Genomic DNA, 20,365 nt, shown 5'->3' with positions numbered 1-20,365 from the left:
AAATTGATTTCAGCCCAAGGAATAATCCCACTCCCTTCTCCCACCCTGGCTCCAACTGTGATTTTGTTCTAAGGGCAGTTAAAAGGCCAAAGCAGAAAGCATGGTAGCAAAAAGTGGGAGCCACAGTTAATGAAGTTCTAAGTGCAGACATTAATAGGCTACACTCTAGGGTGTTTAACAGGCTACACTCTACCCCTGAAATTACAAATCCCCTTGAACCATGGCCTGTACCTCCCTATTTCTGACTTTTTCCTATCCCTTCATGCCAATTTTTTTTTTTTTTTCAAATTCAGACAAGTTTAAGGTCCTAACCCATCACATATGTGAAATGGTTTCCTCTTTCACCTGGGGGCTGACTAAAGCAGGGATTATTGCTGGCATTGAAAGGGTGAGGAATGCAAAGGAACCTGCCCAAAGTGCTGTAAGTTATAACTAGCAGAGACAGGCCTAGAACTGACTGCACATTTCTAGGATTGTGTGCCTGTGTGCATTAAGTAGTTTTACAGTGGCTGTACGTATTTTAACAAGGTCCGTTTCTAAGGCCATTTCCCATCTTTTACTTCTCCACGGCCGTCAGCTAATGCTTTTTGCTCTGATGGGTCAGGTACTCACAGATAAGAAGTTCCACATCCTATTGGTGGTAAGGGTGAGAGTATTGTGGGGGAGAATGTGGGAGGCAGTTGAAGGACTGGCAGGTGGCCAGAGGGGGTCCTGCCATTCCTCCTCAGTTTTCAGGAAACCAAGACCAGAAACCAGATAATTCCTCCCGGTGCCCAACAGCTGATAGTTCGTTCGCGAGAGGGAAGATAGTTAATTTTTCAAAGGGAGCTTTTAAATTATAAACCAGACACATTAATTATAACTTTAATATAACAAATGTTATTAAAAGCAGCAAATTCAAAACCATAAATCTTTTCAAAGGTGCATAGGGTTATTATAAGGTAAGTTGGCAGTAATGCAGCTGTTAACTGGTAATGAAATGCTGGGATGTGGAGTCAAGGTGGCCTTACTAGGCCTTATGCTGACTTTCCAAATGAGGAAGACACCCCCTTCCCCCCTTCCCCTTCTTCAGGCCCAGAGCCTCTCCGGAGCTTGAGTAGAGAAGGTACAGGTGCACTGTGGCAGGCCTTGCTCAACCTGTGCTTTCTCAGAACCCTAGAAAGCAGGCCTGGGGGGGGGAGGGGTTGCTGTACCCTCGGAAGCCACAGATCGGATCCCAGGTCCCACACCCCTGCCAGGCGGGGGCTGGCTTCTCAGCTCCCCTTCCATCTGGCCCCAGTTGGGGGCTTCAGTGGCAGCAGCTGTGGGGCTGAGAAGGGAGAGAACGGGGCCCACCCCCAGCTGTTCCCTGCCTGGCTCACGCTAGGGTAGCAGAGGGAAGTGGGTGGGCCGTGTGCAGGAGGTGAGGTCCTGTGTGAAAGGCACTATAGGAGCTAAGTTTGAGGCAAAGGGCATCTGGATGATCTCAGGGACTCCCTGATGCTCACAGATGGGGAGGGGCTGAGCCTAGCAATAGAAAAACCAGCTCCCCAGGCCCGCTGCTCCCACGCCACCCCTCTGGTCATCCACCTTTGCCCCACAGCTGGCGGCCTGCAAAACCCAGCCAAGCTGGGGGCCGCAGCAGCGGTTGGCAAGGCTGGTGCCCATCTGGCCCAGCCCCTGCCCTAGTGAAGGCACTTCTTTCTACTTTCCAATCATGTCAGTTTCTAATATCTCTGGAAGCAGCAAAAATGAGGGGTCCCCCTCCCCGTCTCACTTTTGGTTATCCTCCAGATGGGTAGGAGTTGTAATGTCAGTTCTAAGAATTCTATTTTTAACCCCACGGACAAAGGCTTTCCTTTGAGGGGACTGAATAACACAAGCCCTTTGAAAATCCCAACCTGTCCCAAAAAGTGATTGTCAATCTCAGGGCACAGCAGGGGCTAAGGAAGAGGGTAGGCGTCCTCTGTGCCTCCCCGCGGGGTCACAGCTGGTTCATGGCTGAAAGAAGGGGGGAGGGGCTGGACTTCCGCGTGTGGTTGCAGCACGTGGCCCTGAAGAGGGCCAAGGGAGAGCCAGGGGCAGGGACCAGGCTGGTACCAGAGGGAGTGGGGGTGTGTGGTGTGGGTGTGTGTGGTGTGTACTCCGGAGGGTGAAAGCACACGGGTGATGGGGGCTTCTGTGTGAGTGTGTATTGTCTGGCCGCGTGTGTGGTGGGTCGGGGGCTGGGAGGCACAGGAGACATCTGAAGGTTAGCATGACAGCGCTTCCTTTCCTCCCACTTCCTCTCCTGCAGGTTTTCCAGGCCACTTCATTCCAGCAAGGCCAGGCGCAGCTCCTTGGCAACTGTGAGGGGCTGTGGCCAGGGAGAGGACGACTCCTGGGACCTGGGAAGCTGACACCCACAGCCTTTACGCTTAGCCTTAGTCACTGGGCTCTGGCGTTGGTGCCGTCGGAGGCAGAGACCCAGCCTCTTCGGGCATCAGATCCCAAGTCCCAGGCTCTCTGCCTCCCAGGCTTTCACAGAGGTGGTCTCCCACCCTCACCACCCCTGGCCAAGGGCAGCAGGGAGTGGCAGGAAGGCGGGAGGGGAAAAGCTCTGAGAGGCGTGTCCTCTTCTCTACCTTCAGCAATGCTTCATGGTTCCTGTTCTTACAATGCGATCCGGGGGTCGACTGGCTGCGCATGGGTCAGGGGCGAAGGGCATCCAGGAGAGGGACAGCCGTGCGTGCGTGAGTGTGTACACGCACACACCCAGAAGGGGTGGGAGGGAGGGACACAGACAAAGAGAAAGACTCGGGCCTCAGGAGAAAGGGTCGGAGAGCCAGGGGAACGCCAATTCAGAGTTACAGGTAAACAGTTTGCGGGGGTGTGTGGAGACACTGAGGCATAGCCAGTGGGACCTTAGAGACACAGGCAAAGGGGTGAGGAGCCGGAGGAGGCCCAAGAGCAGAATGGGCACGCAGAGTGGCGCAGGCCTCAGCCTGGCAGGCGGGCGCGAAGGGCCTTTTGCCAGGCACTGGGAGCTGTCTCTTGCTTTCCTCCCCCATCCCCGCCTGGAGAGGAGTGTCTCTCCATTGGTTTCCAGGCTCCTGGCATCTCCTGGAGCGAGTCAGTAAGGGGTGGTCCCTTCCCACTCCACCAGGTACTGAACCTTGCCCTCGGGCGTGACCCTCCTGGCCAACACCTGGTACTTCTCCCCACAGGCTAGCCGCCCGGCCGCGCCAAAATAGTTGGTGATGGATGACTTGAGGTGGGACAAGGACGAGTCATCCTCACTGATGCTCTCGAAGGTGTGGCTGTCGATGCCTTCGTCCGGCCGCTCGGGGCCCGAAGCCCCCTCGGCACTGCTGTCCGAGGGGCAGCGCCCACCCAGCTCGGCTGCCCGCCGCTTTGCCCGCAGCGGCATATACGCTTTGGCTGCCAGCTTCCTCTTGCGGCTGCCCACTGTCCGTCTGCGTCAGGATGGGGAGAGGAAGACGACGGGAATGGGATGGAGTCATACTGACAGGCCCCTCTCCCCGAGCGCCCCCTGGGCACCTGGCGCTGGGATGGAGCACCTCCCTGGGTCCTCACCACAGTCCTGAGGCGGCTCGGGGAGGCGGGGGGGGGGGGGGGCACGGCCCGGGGGGGGGGGGACGGTGTGTGCTGTGTGTGCCCAGCGCTAAAGGCCACTTGCCGAGGCCCTGCCTGCGCTGCCTTGTCCCTTCCCTGGACTGTCCCTGGACTCGCAGCTAGGAGTCCAGTGGGGTGGGGGGATGGGAGCGACCCACTAGCGGACCTTGTCCCCAGAGCCTGGACTGGAGAAAGGCACATGTGCGTGTGCAGCACATACACAGGGACAGAAAGAGCTGGGGGAGAGACAGACACACACAAAACAAGAGGTGCGTGTCCACAGGTGCTTAGAAACAGGAAGCAAGCCCCGAAGAGCTTGTGAGAACCAAAGAAACAGGAGGACCCAAATACAAAGACAGAGGTGATGGCAGAGAGACACCCAGAGAGGCCTGCGGGCGGACAGGCGCCAGGACACGAGTGTCCTAGAACGCAGTTGCAGGAGCCTCCTGCGCTGCTGAGGACTGGCTACTGCCAAACAGACGGTAGCCTTGCCTAGGTCCCCAGGCCTTTCTGTCCCCTCTCCCAGGCCCCACCCCCTGCATGATGCCATTTCCCCCTCCATCAGGCTTCCAAATCAATGGCTCTTTTCCTTAGGGACCCAGAAGACAGACCCCAGATTTAGACAGCCAAGAAGCAGGGCACCCTGCGCTCAGAGGCAGAGACATGCGAAGCCGTGGCCCACGGAGGCCAAGAATCCTAGCGCGGAAACTCCCCAGGGACAAATGTCACATCACCCGCAGTTGGGGCAGAGCACCGTGAATGGCCGTACGCAGCCCCGTCTGAACCCCAGGACTCCGAAGCAGAGGGTCCCAGACCCAGACTCACGAGCGGAGAGGGCCAGGTCCCCGAGCTTGAGGAAGGCACGGGGTGGGGGGGACCTCACCTGGAGTCGTAGGAGAGGCTGGTGGAGGCCGAGCCAGAGGTGCTGGCGGCGTCAGTGGAGTCCACGTCTGAGAAGAAGGTCTGGCCTGAGCTGGCGCTGAGAGGGAGCAGAGCGTGAGCCTGGCCCCCCGACACCCGGCTACTCTCTAGACCCGAACGGCCTTCATTTCTAGCACCTGTTTCAACCTCCTACCAGCCATGCAGACACAGGTGATGAGGTTCAGAGAGGCTGAAGGACTCTGCTGGGGCTGCACAGTTTAGTAGCTGCTCAGTAGGGGCTGGAGCCCAGGCCTGTGTGACCGAAGCCCTTGCCCTGCTCCAGGAAGCACTAAATGACCTTTCATCATTTCAGAACCGAAACGGGACTGTGCAGGCCCTCCCCTGAGGTGCACCGACACAGTCTGGGGCGCGTCAGGGAAGGCGCCCTGAAGGAATGGGAATGCGGGGTAACCAAAGCAATTCTGGTGCACGGCGGGAGGGCCGGCAGCAGCAGAAGAGGGGCTGGAGAGGTCGGGAGGGCCCAGGCAAGGTGGCCTGTGACCGTGCTCTGGGGGGCTGTCCTGGCCACCTTCCAGCAGGGGCATGGCGTGCCGAGACAGCTCTAATGTGGGAAGACCGGTCAGGCAGCCGAGGCAGGCAGCCTAATGCAGCGTGGACCCCTTTAACTGGAATGACCCCGAGGGAGCTTCCACTCCTTGAAAGGCTCTCTGCTTTGTCCCTTCCAGAGCCTGCCTTCGTTGCTGGGGAATGGAGGTCTCACTACCTGCTTCCACCCACACTTCAGAGCAGCCCTCTCTGGCCGGGTCCCTCACTGTTTACCTTTTTAAGCTCTGAATTTCATCCAGTGAGAAGTCGAATATGCTGGCTAGGTGGTGGTTGGTGCTCCAGGCTGAGGTAAAGTCGCTCTGTGGACACAGGAAGGAGGGGAAGGAGGGTCAGTGAGCATCAGACCCGCCTCACAGCAGCCTCTCTCTGCCGAGGGCCACACAGGCTCTCCGAGGACTGGGCCTCCGGACGGTAAGACTGGTCACTCGCTTTTTCGTCCCAGGCTGGAGCCAGATCACAGCGGGCCTAGCCCTGACTCCCTCTCTAGCCGACTGCGCCCCCTTCCCATCTCTGGGCCTCAGTCACCCGAACCGCAGAAGGCGGACAGGGACAGCTGCTGGGCTTCCCTGCGCACGGGGCCGGGACGCAGAGCGGAGTGAGATGCTGACTACGAGCAGCCTGCCCAGCGTCAGGTGCGGGGCAGGTGTGAGGACCACTGGCGTCACTGTCCACACAGAGGGTTGCTGCGCCGAGGCCCGGCCACTAAGGAAAGAGTGCTCTGGGGACCTGTTCTAGACTGGGCTCGGCCACTGGCTGACGTGTGACCTCAGGAGAGTCGCTGGCCCTTCCTGGTCCGCAGTGACCCCACGGGACCGTGGGGGCAAGGACATCACCTCTCCTGCCCTGCCCCCGCGGCTTCTGGGGAGAACTTGAGGAGATAAGGGAGTGGTCTTGCAGTGCCCTAGCCTTTGCTTGTTTAGCTAGAGGAGGAACTGGCTTCTCCTTTAAGGGACGTGGGAGAGTTTCCCCCTAGGCCTGGGGTGCTCAGTTCCCTGCACAGGAATCCCTACTGTGTGCTGACCCTGTGTGTGAATGTGGAGAGCAAGAAAACAAGAAACTAACACTGGGAATAGCATCTTCCAGCAAAAACTTTGATCTTTTTCTTCTATAAACTCGCCTTTTCTGCTGCTGGAATTCGTGAGGCAACAAACTGTGGAGACAGAAAGGGGAGAGGGGGGCTGGGTCAGAGCCTGAAGGCCCAGGGGGAGGAGAGGCAGGCCTGGGGACACAGCAGTGCAGGGTTGGGGGGGGGCAGGCGCTCCTTCCAGGCAGTGGGTGTGGGAGGGCGTGGGGGGGGGTATGGTGGGCAGGAGAGAGAGAAGGCTGGTCTGTCCCCGACGCCCAGGACGAGGGGCTCAGCTCAGCCAGAACCAGGGACCCCTTACACACTCTCACTTCCCCTTCCCTCTCTGCCTAAGCCCTAACCCAGCAAGACCGGGCCCCATGAGCTGGCTTGCCCTCCAAGCAAGGCAACAGGGGCGACGGTGGAAGGAGCCCAGGGTGTGGGACCGGGCCCCAGCTCGGTTGCTAACTGACCCTCTCTGGTGCCTCCAGCTGGGCCTAGCGGGGTGGAGGTCTTCCCTGCTCACTTGGGCCCCCTGTCTGGGCCCACTGCACAGCCCATCGGCTGGGGCTGTAGCCGGGAGTAGCAGAGACCCCGAGCTTGCTCCCCGGGCACTGACCCAGGCTTGTTCCTTCCTCTCTTACGCAGCTCAGAGGAGGCGCCGCTCTCAGTGGGCGCCAGGCCCTTGTCAGGCAGCAGCTTCCCTGGGGGGTTGGGGGGGACACGGATACGCAGACGGAAGATGCACTTCTTCTTCTTGATCTCCTTGCCACAGAGGAACCTGGGGGATGGGCAGGGGGAGGAGAAAGCTCTGGAGTCTGTCGGTCCGTCCTCCTGGTCAGGAGAGTCAAGCATTAACATTACCCTCTCTGCCTCCCTGGACCTAGAGCTAAAATCCAGGGTTGCCTGTGGAGACACTGATTCCTCAAGGCCCGTGGGACCAAGGGTCCAGGGTGGTGGCTGGGGATGTGGCTGATGGTTCCTCCCTGTCCTCCCTCTTGCATGTATATGATTCTTGCTGCTCCTCTCCCTTTTCTTCTCTGCCTCAACTGGCCCCAAGGTCACCACCTCCAGGAAGGCCTCCTCTAGCTCCCAGTGGAACAGCTATGGCTGACACTGGATTCTACACCGTCCCGTTTTCTGGTCTCCCCAAGGAGACTGAAAACACCTCCAGGTGCTTCCCTCCTCCTTCCAGCACTGGCTGAGCTGCCATGAGGTGAGGACGTGACTCAGACAGTCCTACCCTCAGAGCACTGTCCACAGGGAGTGCGGGAGGCCCCACTGTTCAAGAGTAGGACTGTGTCTGGGCCCCAGACCCTGCGAAGGTGGAAGAGAGAGTGGATAATGCTGTCTAGAGGTGCGAGAGGTGTCACAGAAGCAGCGACCATGCCTATTCCTCACTGTGTCCTTGGGACCTACACAGGGCTGACACAGTAGCAGTTCAAGAGTCGTTCGTAGAACAAAGGAGTGGAAGGGATGGAAGAGCATTCTAGTCAACAGAGGGGTCTGAGCAAAAGCACTGAGTGGGAGAGCAGTGGGTTCAGAATGGCCAACACCCAGAATAAACAAAGCAATGGCTCCATGGCAGAAGGCACGGGCAGGGTCTGCTCACGAGAGGCCTCGAATGCCGTGCTCAGGAGCCTGGGCATTCCCTGCAGCGGCAGCACGGGATGTGTCAGCTGTGTGTTCTGAGAAGGACTCGGAAGTCTGGAGGAAAGACGAGTTAGGAGGCTGCAGCCCACCCAGTAGATGATGAATTGATCCTTCAGTGCCTGGCCCAGAACCACAGACGGCGAGAGCAGGAGGGGCCCTCAAAGCTCAGGGGTGCACCCTCTGTGGAGCCGAACCCAGGACTCAAATGCATCAAGCTGCTGGAGTGGTCGGGGAGGCATCACAAAGGAGGTGGGGTGCCCCCTGAATCTTGAAGAATGGGTAGGACTTATTTAGTCAAAGAGAAGGGGAGAGAGACCCAGGCTGGAGCACAGTTTGAGCAAAGGCCATGAGGCAGGAAGATGCTTTACACCCAATCCCACCTGTTGGGGGCCCCATGCACTCCCTCCCTTCCCTGCACGCACCGGCTTTTGTAACTGTTCAGCGCATTGAGGAGATGTGGTCCTCGGTCAGTCACGGGGGTGCTGGTGAGCTGAGGGGAGCAGCCAGCAGGAGAATCAGACCTAGGCACATGACCCCTGCCCCCTCCCTCCCCTCGATCTCTGAGTGAGGGCCCTGACTTCGGCTAAGATTCTAAATCTTTTCACCTCTCTGAGCTCACTTCTCCATCTGGAAATGGGACAGTTAACTCCTGTCCTAGATGGATCAAGAGGTTTAATGGGACGCCTGGGTGGCTCAGTCGGTTAAGCGTCTGCCTTCAGCTCAGGACATGATCCCAGGGTTCTGGAATCGAGCCCCGCATCAGGCTCCCTGCTCAGCAAGGAGTCTGCTTCTTCTCTCTCTTCCCTCCCCCCCCCACACTCGTTCTCTCTCTCTCTGGCGCATGCATGCGCTCTCTCTCTCAAATAAATAAAATCTAAAAAAAAAAAAAAAAAAGGTTTAAGAATGCCCATGCCCTTGACCCAGTCATGCCACTCCATGGGCTCTATCACAGAAATAGAACATGAAATTCGAACAAAGCTTTAACAAAGCTTCCCTGCAGCGTCAGCCCTAATGACCGGCAAGTGTGCAGAGCGGGGAAGAGACTCCCTGCCCAATAGGAAGGAACACAGTAAGTAAGCCATGGTGGACACCAATGGAGTCATTAAAAATGTTGATGAAAACTCTTTCGGAATATGGAAAAGTATTTATGATATAATGTAAGCTGAAAAAAATAGATGATTTAAAATTTTATATACTATATAACATAAGCCAAGGAAAAACAGAAGAAAGGATGGAATATATTAGTAGCAACGGTTTCTGAGTGGTGTGATGGGGGAATATGGATGACTTTTTTTTTTAAGTAGGCTCCACACCCAGCGTGGAGCCCAACACGGGGCCCAAACTCAAGACCCTGAGATCAAGACCTAAGCTGAGATCAAGAGTCAGACACTTAACTGACGGACCCACCAGGTGCTCCCGGATGATTTTTTTCTTAAGTATACTTCCTTATACTTTTTAGTGCTTAAATTTTTCTACCAGGAACATGTATGTTCTTTTCATAAATCAGGAAAAAAGATATTAAAAATACCAGCTCTATCTTTTAAGGCTTTGCAATATGTATATCTTTTTTTTTTTTTTAGATTTATTGATCTATTTTAGAGAGAGAGAGGAGGAGAGACAGGCACATGAGCACACACACGGAAGGAGTGTGCTCTCTGCTGAGCACAGAGCCCGATGCAGGCTGGATCCCATGACCAGAGCTGAAACCAAGAATCAGCAGCTCAACTGACCGTGTCAACCCAGGTGTCACAACAGTATTTATGCCTTATAAATTATCAAACACTATACACGAAGATGTTATTATATGAAAAGCTTCTACAAAGCATAAAAGTCTTTTTCTTTTTTGTAAATTCCTGTCTCATCAAAGAGAGATTTGGGGCAGTCAGTAGAGAAGATACCTCACTCTGGATTGGTGGAAAGGACTCTAAGGTTGTCGTTAGGGAAAAAGGGGCATGGCGCCACCATGGGAGAGGTTGGTTCCAGTCCTGGCTCAGCTCCAAAGCTGTGCTGGCCGCCAGCGAGTCACTCTCCACCTCTGACATCCTGAAAGTCTCTGGTTTGTTACTTTACTCCCTGGGTCCCAGGGCCCCCGGGGGACGACTTCTGCTATTCAGAGTAAGACCAGCAGGGGGCAGGCCCACTTCACTTTCCACTGTAGCCAGGTGGTCCGGAGGACGTCAAGCTTCTCTGCAGAGAGCCCTGTTCCAGCCAGATGCACCCCTAGCTCCCTGCTGCTGAGTCAGTGAGACCCCAACCCGCCCACTGCCAAAGCCTGGGTCAGGAAGCCCCTTGCAGGGCACTGGCCTAGAGGCTTGGACTCAGGGACGTGGCAGCTAAGAGGCTCTGGGTCTTTCTCCCAGCCAACAGCCCTCACAGACAGGCAGTGCTGCGGGAGAGTGAGCCCTCAGACACCGAGATCCCAGTCCTGCATGCACCGTGTGGCCCTGGGCAAACCTCTCCCCTCTCCTGACCTCGGTAAGCCCACTGGGGAACGGACTCCTGCCATTCTGCCGTCCCATGGGCCTGCGTACCTTGCCAAGCTGCAGGAGCTCCCAGTGGTGGTTGACAAAGGCCAGAATCTCCTCAAAGTCAAAGTACTTCTTCTTGCTCTGCACCCCCAGGTTGTAGAGGGCCAGGTGAACCACATCCACCCTGGGCAAGGGGGCGAGTAGGTGGGGCTGGGGTGAGGTGGCAGCCTGCCCAACCAGGGCTGGAACCTCCTGGGTCCAGGCTGAAGGGCAGGGGCAAGGCTGGGAGCTGGTGGCTGGAAATGGAATTGTTCCCGGAGGGCGGTGGGAGCGGAGCCGCTGGGAGGGGACGGGGGTGGGCCTGGGTCAAGCCCCACCCTCTCACCATCGCAGGGGCAGCCGCTCGATGTACTCCGGGCCCTGGTTACACACGGAGCAGAAGAACAGGTAGAACCTGGGGGCGGGTGGAGAGGGGCCTGTGGTGGGAAGAGCTGACATCCCACCCTAGCCCAGCCCCTCACCCCACACTCCCCACCTGCCTTCCCACAGTAAGTGTTGTCCTCATCCTGAGGGCTAGGGGCCCTACAGGGGGTGGGGGTTAGCATGGGGCAGGACAAACACCAAACACCATGAAATACTTCCCTGCCCCTCCTTCCCCTATGTTGGTATCCTGGAGTGTGGCTGAGTTCAGAGTGAGCTGAGCGAGGATGGGCTGGAGCCGGCACCCTCTTCCCCTGAGACACGCACGCACACGCACACAATCACAAACACGACACACCAACCGAGACACACAATATCTGGTACGACACACATAACCCTTGTGTTAGCTTAGCCCCATCTGTCAGAGGCCAGATCAACCATCCACCTCCCAGTGGCTCCTCTAGTAGCCTGGGTAGGGGTGGGGCGGGGCCTGCCTCATCCTCCTTCCTCAGACACTGGAGGAGACCAGGGCTTACAGAAGGTGGGACTTTGTCTGAGGTCTCCCCCGTGAGTCAGTGGCAACTGGGGCCGCGGCCTGGCACGCTCCTTGACTGAGAAGGCCCCCTTCGCCCTGAGCAGACTCCCCAGGAGAGGTGTCCACCACCAGAGACCCCCACCCGCCTGCGTAGGGCCCCGCAGACGGTCTGCAGGAGCCGCTGCCCCTGCTGAGGCCCCTCCCCCCACCCGCCCACCTCCCCCGCGAGGCTTAGCCGGGCCAGGTGAGCACCTACCGGTCTCCGAACATCATGGGCTCGTTGAGGCACTGGGTGCAGGCCTCGTGGAACCACTGCCGGCACCGGTAACACTGCAGCATCCGCAGGTACCATCTGGAGCCAGAGGAGCCAGGGTCAGGCAGGCCACGCTCCCAGCCAACCACCAGCCTCAGCCACCGCTCCCTACACCAACTCGCGCTCCGCGGCAGGGGGCGGGGGGACGGGACTCACAGTTACCGAGCACCCAGGCTGCGCCAGGGGCGGTCGGGGGAGCAGGCGTGTGCTCTACCGTTTCATCTCACCATCTGGTAAAAGACGGGCCACTGTCCTAATTTTACGGGTGATTCTGAGCTTAAATGGCTTGCTCAAGGTCACTCAGGAAGCAAGTGGTGGATGGTGACTCAAATCCTGGGCTCCCTCACTTCAAAGCCTGTGCTCTTCATGCCGCCCTGGAGCCCCCATCTCTGGACTGCGCCCCACACACTGTTTCTCAGACACGACCGAAATGCCAAGGCTTGCCCAGGAGACACGCAGGAGAGTAATGGCTCCTGCAAGCTCCATGGGGCAGCACCGCGTCTGGTTTTTCTTACCCGGTACTGTATCTACCCTCTCGTGTGAATGAAGGGCAAAGTGGTACTTCCTTAATGACAATCGATGCTTTGTTCACAACTTGCTGGGTGAGGTCCCTGGACTGCGTGCGTCAGAATCACCTGGGGTCTACGTTAAACTATGAAGATCCCTTGGTCCACTCGAGACCTACTCAATCTTTGGGGGAGCCCCTGGGAGATGCATTTTTAACAGTCACCCTGAGCAGCTCTGCCCAGTAAGCACTGAGAGCTACTGTCTCAATTCTGTAAAGGCCTCGTTAAGCATTTCTCCCCATTATCCCACACCCCTTCCCACACTCAGGGAAGTTGATCCCACTTGAGAGATGAAATACTTCAAGGGATTTGCCCAAATTACCCAGTTAGGCTGGGTAAGCCCAGTCTCCAGACCCCTACTACTTGTCAACAGATCTTGGGGCCAAGATTCAGGACTTCAGGGCATCCTGCAGGCTGTGTCCTGAGGGCAGAGACCCTATCTCTCACTTCTGTGGTTCCTGCCACCATGTCTGGTGCAGTCAGCCCAAGGGAGCAGGCTCAATCCCCCATGGCTACATGGACACCCAGCCTGGTAAGGAAGAATCAACCAAAGACTCTTGTCCTATAGTCAGGGTAAGAATCCCCTCCACAGCATCCCTACACATGACCCCCAGCCCCTACTTGCACACCTCCAGAGGAATGTACCTTAATATCTCATCAGCAGCCTATCTCATTGACTCTGACAACGGAAAGGTTTATCTTCAATTCCACGCACCAACAGTAACAGCTCACATTTATTGAGTGCTGACCAAGTGCCAGGCCCTGGGTGAGACTTTCTGTGAATTATCTAATCGCTACTCTGCTCACAACACCATATACGGGGACACTACGATGAGAACTGCGTTCAGGGGCTGCGCACAGCTCCAAGGAGCTGGGAGGATCTGGACACTCGCTTCAGTACTTCCTTCCCTTCCCGGGAGCCTGGGTCTGAGAGCGCGAGCCTCGCCACCTCGAGCCCCGGCCCCACCCCCGGGAGGCCCCGCCCCCTGCCCAGGACTCCACCCGCGCCCCGCCCCCCGGGGAAGGCCCCGCCCCGCGGCCTTACTCTCCCGGCCCGCCGCAGTAGCAGTAGCACTGCTGCTGGTTGGTGCGGTGGGGCGAGTCCCACTCGAGCTCCTCGGGCTGGTAGGACAGCACCATCTTCACGGCCTGCAGCGTCCTGGCGATGGCGCCCTTCTTCAGCGCGCCGCCTTTCTGCGGGGAGATGTGGGTCCGGCTCAAGCCGCGGGGTCCCGGCAGGGGTTGGTGGCTGGGGGGAGGGCGGGGTGGCTAGCAAGGGACATGCTGACCCCGCGGACCCGCAGATATTCCAGTGTAGTCGGAAGCGCAAGAAGCTTTTTCTCATCGATCCTGTATCTATCCTCTCTCCATCCCAGAAGGCTCTCTCTTGAGGAGCAACAATATAGGTAACGATAATAACCAGTATGTATTGAGTGGGGGTGCTCACATGGGTTTTGTCTGTTGATAGCAAAGCGCCTACCCCTGGCACCAAACCCATATCCATTTTGCCATTTGTTGAGGAAACAGGCTCAGGGGGCGTAAGGAACCTGGCCAAGGACATACCACTTGGTGATCAATGGCAGCAGCACTGTCTGCCTCCAAAGCCCAGGCTCTGCGACCTGCAGCCCGGCCTGAGCCCAGGGAGTCTAGGCTTCCCGGTGAAGTGGGGGAAGGCAGGGACTGCAAAGATGGAGGGCTCACCCGCACAGCCAGCGCGAAGATGCAGCGTCGGCAGAACCAAGGTGTGAGCAGGGGCCGGTCCGCACTGCCCGCTCTAGGGATGTGGCACTGCTGGTGGTACCCTACAGCAGAGGGGGGCTGGTGAGTGCCCGCGGGGAAGCAGTGGCCCTGGGCCAGTCAGCCCAAAGGCCACAGGGCTGGGGAGGGCGGCCGCAAGTCGGAGAAGCCTTATGCCTGCCGGCTGCCTGGGGACGGGCGGGCGATGCTCACCAAGGCAGCCACGCTCGTGTCCAAGCAGGTGACTCAAAGACAGCCTGGGCCCCAGCGGGGGGAGGCACCGCAGTCGGGCTTCAGCCTCTGTGCCCCATCTCTCCACCCTTCCTCTCTACTGGATCAGGGGGAGCTCCAACCTGCACACCTTGTCTCACTTTCCAGAAGCCCCAGCTCTCCCCAGGGGTCACCTCCCTGGGCCCTCATTCCCAGAGACTGGCTCCCTGTCACTCTGGAGCTCCAACAGAAATAGGAAGCCAGCTGAGATCCCAACAGTGAGGCCTGCCCATTGGGCCAGTGGGGGTGGGGAACCGCAGATCGGGGCCTCCTCTGTGCCCTGCTCACCACACTCACCCAGGCCACACTTCCCACAGATGAGGATCTCATTCAACGGCCCTGACGTCTTCCCCAGACAGATGTTGCACTTGGGCTCCTCCCCTGGAACACCAGCTGAAAGGGAAAGAGGTCCTCCAGGGTCAGTTCTGGCTCACAGAAATTAGAAGAGTTTAAAATTCACCTTCCAGGTACTGAGCCTCTACTCAGTGCAGAGACTAGCACTGGGCCCCACGGGCCCACTCACTGAGTCTCCCCGACCACTCTGAGGTACCTAGTATCATTAGCCCATTCTAAAGATGGGAAAACTGAGGCTCAGAGCGGTTAAGTCCCAGAAGTTAAATAGGAGACGGATTTGAACCCATGGCTGTTTGACATCAAATCCTTTGTTCTTTCTGACCATATCATGCTGCCTCTTCGCCTAATTTAGTTTGTTTCTTAAACATGTTTTTTTAATTTTGTTTTCTTTTTTTTTTTTTTTTAAGATTTTATTTATTTATTTGACAGAGAGAAAGAGACAGCGAGAGCAGGAACGCAAGCAGGGGGAGTGGAGAGGGAGAAGCAGGCTTCCCGCCGAGCAGGGAGCCCGATACGGGGCTCGATCCTGGGACCCTGGGATCATGACCTGAGCTGAAGGCAGATGCTTAACAACTGAGCCACCCAGGCGCCCCTCTTAAACATTTTTTATGTTAACAATAATAGGATGTTATAATGAAACTCCATGTTCTTATCGACAATGAAGAACTCATAGCCAATCTTGTTTTGACTACATTCCTACCCACTTCCCCCTCTTGTATTATTTTGAATCAATTCCCAGATACCTAACCATTTTCTGAAAATATTTCAGTATGTAATTCTGAAAGATTAGGATCCCTTTAAAAAAAAACCCAACATAACTACAGTGCCTTTATTGCACCTAAAAATTAAAAACAATTTCTTAATATCACCAACAAAGTCAATTAGTGTTCACATTTCCAACTGTTTCTTAAATAAAAATGTCATAACAATTTTAAGTATGCTCAACTGCTTTTAATCTACAAGTTTTTTCTCATCTCTTTTTTTTGCTTTTTTTTTTTTTTGGTTATTGTTAAAGAATATGTGTGTTTATGTGTGAAAGGTTTGAGTGAATAAATTAACACATTCTGATACATGTTTCTGTCTTGTTCCCCCTAGTGGGCTGAAAGTTTTATAAGAGCAGAAATGGTATCTGCTCATCACTATGTCCCCAGGACCTTATACATTGGGTAGCACATAATGTGTTCAAGACACATCTGTTGAATACATGGTCTCTTGCCTCTTATTCCTGAATATGCAACCGTGGGTCGCAGTAAGCCCTCACTGGCTTAAGGAAGTAAGTCACTGATGTCGGCCAGTAAAGTAGTAAGCTTAATTAAGTAATCAATAACTCCAGCTTACTCAGCCTTGTGCTTTCATAAGTTGGGTGATGCCACAGGGGCACCATCCTGCCTGTGAGGCACAGTTATCTGGCTGGGGAGACAAGCTGTTCCCCAGGTGAGCTCTGTAGCACATCCGGGGTCCCCAGCACACCATGGGTCTTTACTCAAATGTCTGCTAAGGCATCTTTCTTCACCTGCTGGCTCCCTATGCCTTCAACTCAAGAGAAGAGCTCCTCATCGCTTTGGACCTTTGTAGAAGAAACTGAGAGTGTGGAGGGAGGGGGGCTTGGAGAAGAGTCTCCACGTCTGTATCAGCCACCACACCTTGGAGACAGGGGTGGTTTGGAACCTCTACAAACTGACTGGGTTCTGTGGCCTCTACTTGGCAGGCTCCTTGAAATCCTTTCTTACAGTAACAAATTCTTTAGGAAGTGCCTCCCCGTAACTCAGTAGCACTGGGCTAAGTGCTCTACTTGGGGTCTCATGTCACCACCCTGCGAGGCCACTAATGTCATCACCTCCTTTCTTCAGATGAAGAAACTGAGGCTCAGAGAAGTGGTGTCACTTGCCCAAGGACATGCAGCTAGCAAGCTGCAGAGCTGAAATCTGGTGCAAGATCTACTGAACCTAAACTTGGAGCTCCATGTTGGAAATGTATGCATGCTGGGACTGCTGAGTGGTGTCTGTCGCGTCTGTGGGAGGGGAGAATGGTGGCCAGAGTGGGGAAATGTCAGCTCTCTGCGTGCAGGGATGGCCCTCAACCCGGCTTCGAAAGGGAAGTTCCGTCCAGGCATGTCCATCTTCACCCTGCCTGGTCTGTCTCTGCTTTCTTGGCTTTCCCACCAAGGCTAGGGCTGCCTCCACTAGTTTTCTTCACACATGGATAGGGTACACTGTGCTCACGTCTAGAGGCGCCAGTTTTGATTGCCTGGGCCCCTCCCCTCCAGCCCCGTTCCTAGCCCCAGACTGATCCTCAGCTTTGTGCAGCAGGGGATGACATGCCATCCCAGCTCTCCCAGCACCTTCCCAAGCCACTTTCTCCACCTGACTGCCTCCCTCATGACGTGGGAGTGATCAAGGGCATGGCGGATTTCAGGAGTGCCTTTCCATGTAAACGCACAACTAGTCATCTTATCCCCTCAAGTGGGCTTGTGGGGGGACGGGGTTCATTGGACGAGACCAGATGCCAAGAGTACAAGAGAGAAGGAGAGGAGGAAAAAGCATGGAAGTGGAGGAGGAGAGAGGGCCAGGGATGGGGCGGGGGAGCCCCGAGCTCTCAGGAGTACTCACCATGTTGTATGTCCTTCCACAGGACCCAGTATTTGGAATTATCTTCAAAAGTCACAAGGCAGCTCTGCTTAGAACTGCTGACCTGGGGCACGGAGAGGGAGGGGCAACGTGAGAAAGTGGCTGGGGAAAAGCCACTGGGACATGGTCTTCCTCTCCTATTTTTGTCCCCACAGGACAGAGGGATTATACCCGCTCCTTGTGGCCCGGAAGGCAGAGCTAGGCTGGAAGGGGAAGGACGACAGCAGTTCCGGAGGTAACGTGCGCCCAGTTCCTGGGGCCACAGTCCGGGGCCAGGGGACCACAACTTGGTGGGAATGTGGAGGACAGAACAGGCCAGGTGGTCCTCTGAAATAACCTCCAGCCTGATTTTGTTTTGTTCTGTAGGCTCGCAGAGCTCTATTCTAAAGACCTGGTTGGATGGTATTGGCCCTAAGGATGGCACCTGCAAAAGCAGGTTCTGGTTCCTTCCACGGTCATCTTTTGAGCAGGAGGGGCATGAAGGGAGGCCCAGGCCAGAGGCTACACCTGGGAACTAGGGCCAGGGAGGAAAGGTTTACCCTCTTGATCTTCCCGAGGTAATACAGTCCATCGGTCCAGCGGCACAGCACATACTGGCCCTCCGTCAGCTTGGACATCAGGTCTTTGAAGTTGTTCTTGGCTTTTGCCAGGGCCCCCTTGTTGGGGAGGTGGCTGGTGGCACCATAGGAGTCCCGAGTCCCTGGATCCAGAGCGCGATTCTCCATCAGCTTCCCCTGACACTGGAAGAGAAAGAGAAGAGGGTTTTTACTCCTCGCTCCCCTGCTCCAGCAGTCCATCTGGGAAAGGAAGGAGACTACCACTTACACAACCTATGGTACTATGGGCCAGGCACTTCGATTATCTCATGGGATCCTTGTGACAACCCTGCGAGGGAGACATTATTATTCCCATTCTATGGACAGAGAAACTGAGGTTTGGCAAGGGAAAGTGGCCAGTGGGGCGGAGGCCAAGGCAAGGCTCATAATCAAGTAGGCTAACTCTAATCCTGCCTCTCTTCCCACCCATACCATGCTGCCTTCTAAAGAGAACGAATCTCTCAACCAACCACAGAGCAGTCTCCCTGCCCAAGAGGCCTGAACTCCCAAGCTTAGGAGCCTGAAGCTTTATCCCTTAAGCAAACATGTTCTCTGAGTAGAGGGTCTTCTCCAGGGGAGCAGCGGGGAAGTCCTTGCTAATCCCCTCCTCCCCCCACCCAACCCCTGCCCTGAGATCTGGCCAGAGGAAACTCACCTAGGAAGGAAAACTCCTAGGTGGTTTGCAACCAGGTATAGATGGTCCACCTATGTCTTCCATAATCCCCCTTTCTGCTCTCAATTATGGGGTGATTTAATGGAAACCACATTTCTGGGACATTTAAACTCACTCTCTGCTTCCACTCAGATGTGAATGTGCTGCAAGCAGGTAAGTCAACACAAGCCACCCTCTCGGCACCTGTCTCTCTCACCGTCCTATAAAACATGCTACCGCCCTACTGCTCTCTTCTTCCCGCTAATGGGACCACTAATGGTCCCCAGAACCCCTGGTCATCTTTAGACTTCTCCAACCAGTGAGTTGCCACAGTTGGCCAACTTCAAGCCCAGTGGATTTCCGGCATCTGGCCCTTCTTTTCCATGTCGCTGCCCTGGTCTGAGTTCAGGCCTCTCTTTTGCTTGGGCCACTCATTCATTCAATAACTGTTCCCCGAGCCCCGTGCTCACTTGCGCCGGGTGCTGCACCCCCTACTCTGGTCCCCTCCTTCTCTGCCATGGCACGGGGCACCTGGTGTAGGCAGGGAGAGAGTCCCGCGTGTTTTGCTGTGTCAGCGCGCATGTACCTTTGTGAGATTGTGTTTCGTGATGTCTGCGGCAGTGTGTCAATGGGTATTTGAAATTAAATACATGTGTGTGCCTGTTCAGGGGCCCTGGGGCAGGCAGGGCACTGTTTGGGGTCTTGGCTCCCCAGACGACACTGGGGCCACGTTCCCCTCCACCCCACGCCCCCATTCTGCCCTTTTCTGGACGGCAGAGCAGCGCAGGCTTGGGGCAGGGTATGCGCTCCGAATCCCAGCCTTCTCCCTGCCACCTGGCTCCCGGGCGCTGCGAAGTCCCCGCCCGCCGGGCCTGGGCCCCGGGCCGCGGCAGGTTCACAAACTGACACTTCCTCCCCCTGCCGCGCCGTTGGGAGCCGGCCCGATCGCCGCGCCCCCACTGGCCGGGCGGGGGCCCCCGGGTGGCGGCCCCCTCCCCGCGCCTCCATCCTCCCGGAGCGGGCCCCCGCGGGCTGTGATTGGCTGATTCAAACCCATCTGCAAAGAAATGCCTGTTTGCGGGTTCCCGTCGGCGTCCAGTTCAAATCCGCGGCACCCGGAGCGCGGGGCCGGGCGGGGGCAGGAAGCGAGGATGATTCATGCGCCGGGGCCTCTCCCAGGGCGGCCGTTGGCTTTTTAAAAAAGGGTGTTAGGGAGGGGAAAAAAAAAAAAACTTGCAGAGGTACCCCCAGCGGGTTCAAGCGCCCCTCTTTTCTGTGGCCCCGCCCCCAAGGCCCCCCCCGCATCCCCCCCCCGTCCCAGTCCTGCCGCAGCCTGACTTCGGACGTGAGCAAAATCCCAAATGCCCCAGTCGGTCTCCACCCCCGCCACCACCCCCCCGCCCCCGAACGGGAAAAGTCAAGATTTGGGGCCAGGGAGCAGCGACCTGTCACCCACGCCCCCCCCAAGGCTCGGGGACCCGGGTGAGGCTCCCACGCCCCGCAGACGCCGCTCACCCGCGTTCCAGCCTCAGGCGCGCAGCTCCCCGGGACCCCGACCACCCACCCACCCGCCGCCCCCGAGGCGCCCGGTTCGCCGAAGTCCGGGGAGATTTCGCAAAGACGGATGTGTGTCGGGAGCGAAGCGTGCGGCGGGGAGTCCCCGCTGAGCTTACCGCGAGCCTGCGTGTCGGCCGGTCCCACTTGGAGTCTGGCCACCAGGCGCATCGGCGGCGGAGGCGGCTGCGCGCGGCCCGCGGCTGCCCGGCCGAGTGTCCGCCCGTGGGGCCGGGGTCGGGGTCTCGGCGGGGGCGGGGCGGGGCGGGGGCGCCGCGGGGAGGAGGGGGGGAGGCGGGGGAGGGAGGGGCCGGGGCGCTCAGGAAGGGGCCCCCCGGGCGCGGGGCGCCATCTTTTTCGCGTTTTCCCGCGAATTATTGACGTCCCGCTTATGTAATTAGCGGGGGCCGCGCCGGCCTCGCCATTGGAGCCCGCGGCCGCGGGGCCCCGCAGCGCCGCCCGCCCGCGCCCGCCC

General features: G+C 57.0%; 1 protein-coding gene across 5 annotated transcripts; it reads right to left on the bottom strand.

Moving 5' to 3' along the window:
- Positions 1 to 848: 848 nt before the first annotated feature.
- Positions 849 to 20,182, bottom strand: PHF19 (PHD finger protein 19). 5 transcript variants are annotated; one of them, XM_025888339.2, is made up of 16 exons: positions 20,010 to 20,182; positions 19,408 to 19,527; positions 17,628 to 17,828; positions 17,071 to 17,152; positions 14,405 to 14,500; positions 13,802 to 13,902; positions 13,146 to 13,294; positions 11,478 to 11,573; positions 10,652 to 10,720; positions 10,330 to 10,450; positions 8,221 to 8,288; positions 6,765 to 6,926; positions 6,145 to 6,232; positions 5,296 to 5,381; positions 4,478 to 4,573; positions 849 to 3,434 (listed from the first exon to the last, which is right to left on the bottom strand). In XM_025888339.2, the coding sequence occupies exons 3-16, from the start codon at positions 17,811 to 17,813 to the stop codon at positions 3,092 to 3,094; spliced, it is 1,743 nt and encodes a 580-aa protein (XP_025744124.1). In that variant the 5' UTR covers positions 17,814 to 17,828; positions 19,408 to 19,527; positions 20,010 to 20,182; the 3' UTR covers positions 849 to 3,091. The 5 variants fall into 5 exon arrangements, with proteins under 5 accessions (XP_025744124.1, XP_025744121.1, XP_025744122.1 ...); XM_025888336.2 differs by lacking the exon at positions 19,408 to 19,527 and having other exon boundaries at positions 20,010 to 20,135; XM_025888337.2 differs by lacking the exons at positions 19,408 to 19,527; positions 20,010 to 20,182 and adding an exon at positions 17,914 to 18,316.
- Between the last annotated feature and the right edge of the window lie 183 nt (positions 20,183 to 20,365).

The sequence above is a fragment of the Callorhinus ursinus genome, unplaced genomic scaffold (assembly GCF_003265705.2).
Source record: "Callorhinus ursinus isolate GAN/ISIS: 27379988/994484 unplaced genomic scaffold, GSC_fseal_2.0 scaffold24, whole genome shotgun sequence".
Lineage (NCBI taxonomy): Eukaryota > Metazoa > Chordata > Mammalia > Carnivora > Otariidae > Callorhinus > Callorhinus ursinus.
Note: the sequence above shows the minus strand (reverse complement) of the source record. Positions and strands in the feature narration are given on the sequence as shown.

Excerpts from the sequence above, each read along its gene's own strand:
- PHF19 (XM_025888339.2), bottom strand. The coding sequence starts at position 17,813 with ATGGAGAATCGCGCTCTGGATCCAGGGACTCGGGACTCCTATGGTGCC. Across the intron at positions 10,451-10,651 it reads GAGCGGCTGCCCCTGCGATG|GGTGGATGTGGTTCACCTGG; the intron begins GTGAGAGGGTGG and ends CCCCTTGCCCAG. Across the intron at positions 8,289-10,329 it reads AGCTCCTGCAGCTTGGCAAG|CTCACCAGCACCCCCGTGAC; the intron begins GTACGCAGGCCC and ends TGCTCCCCTCAG.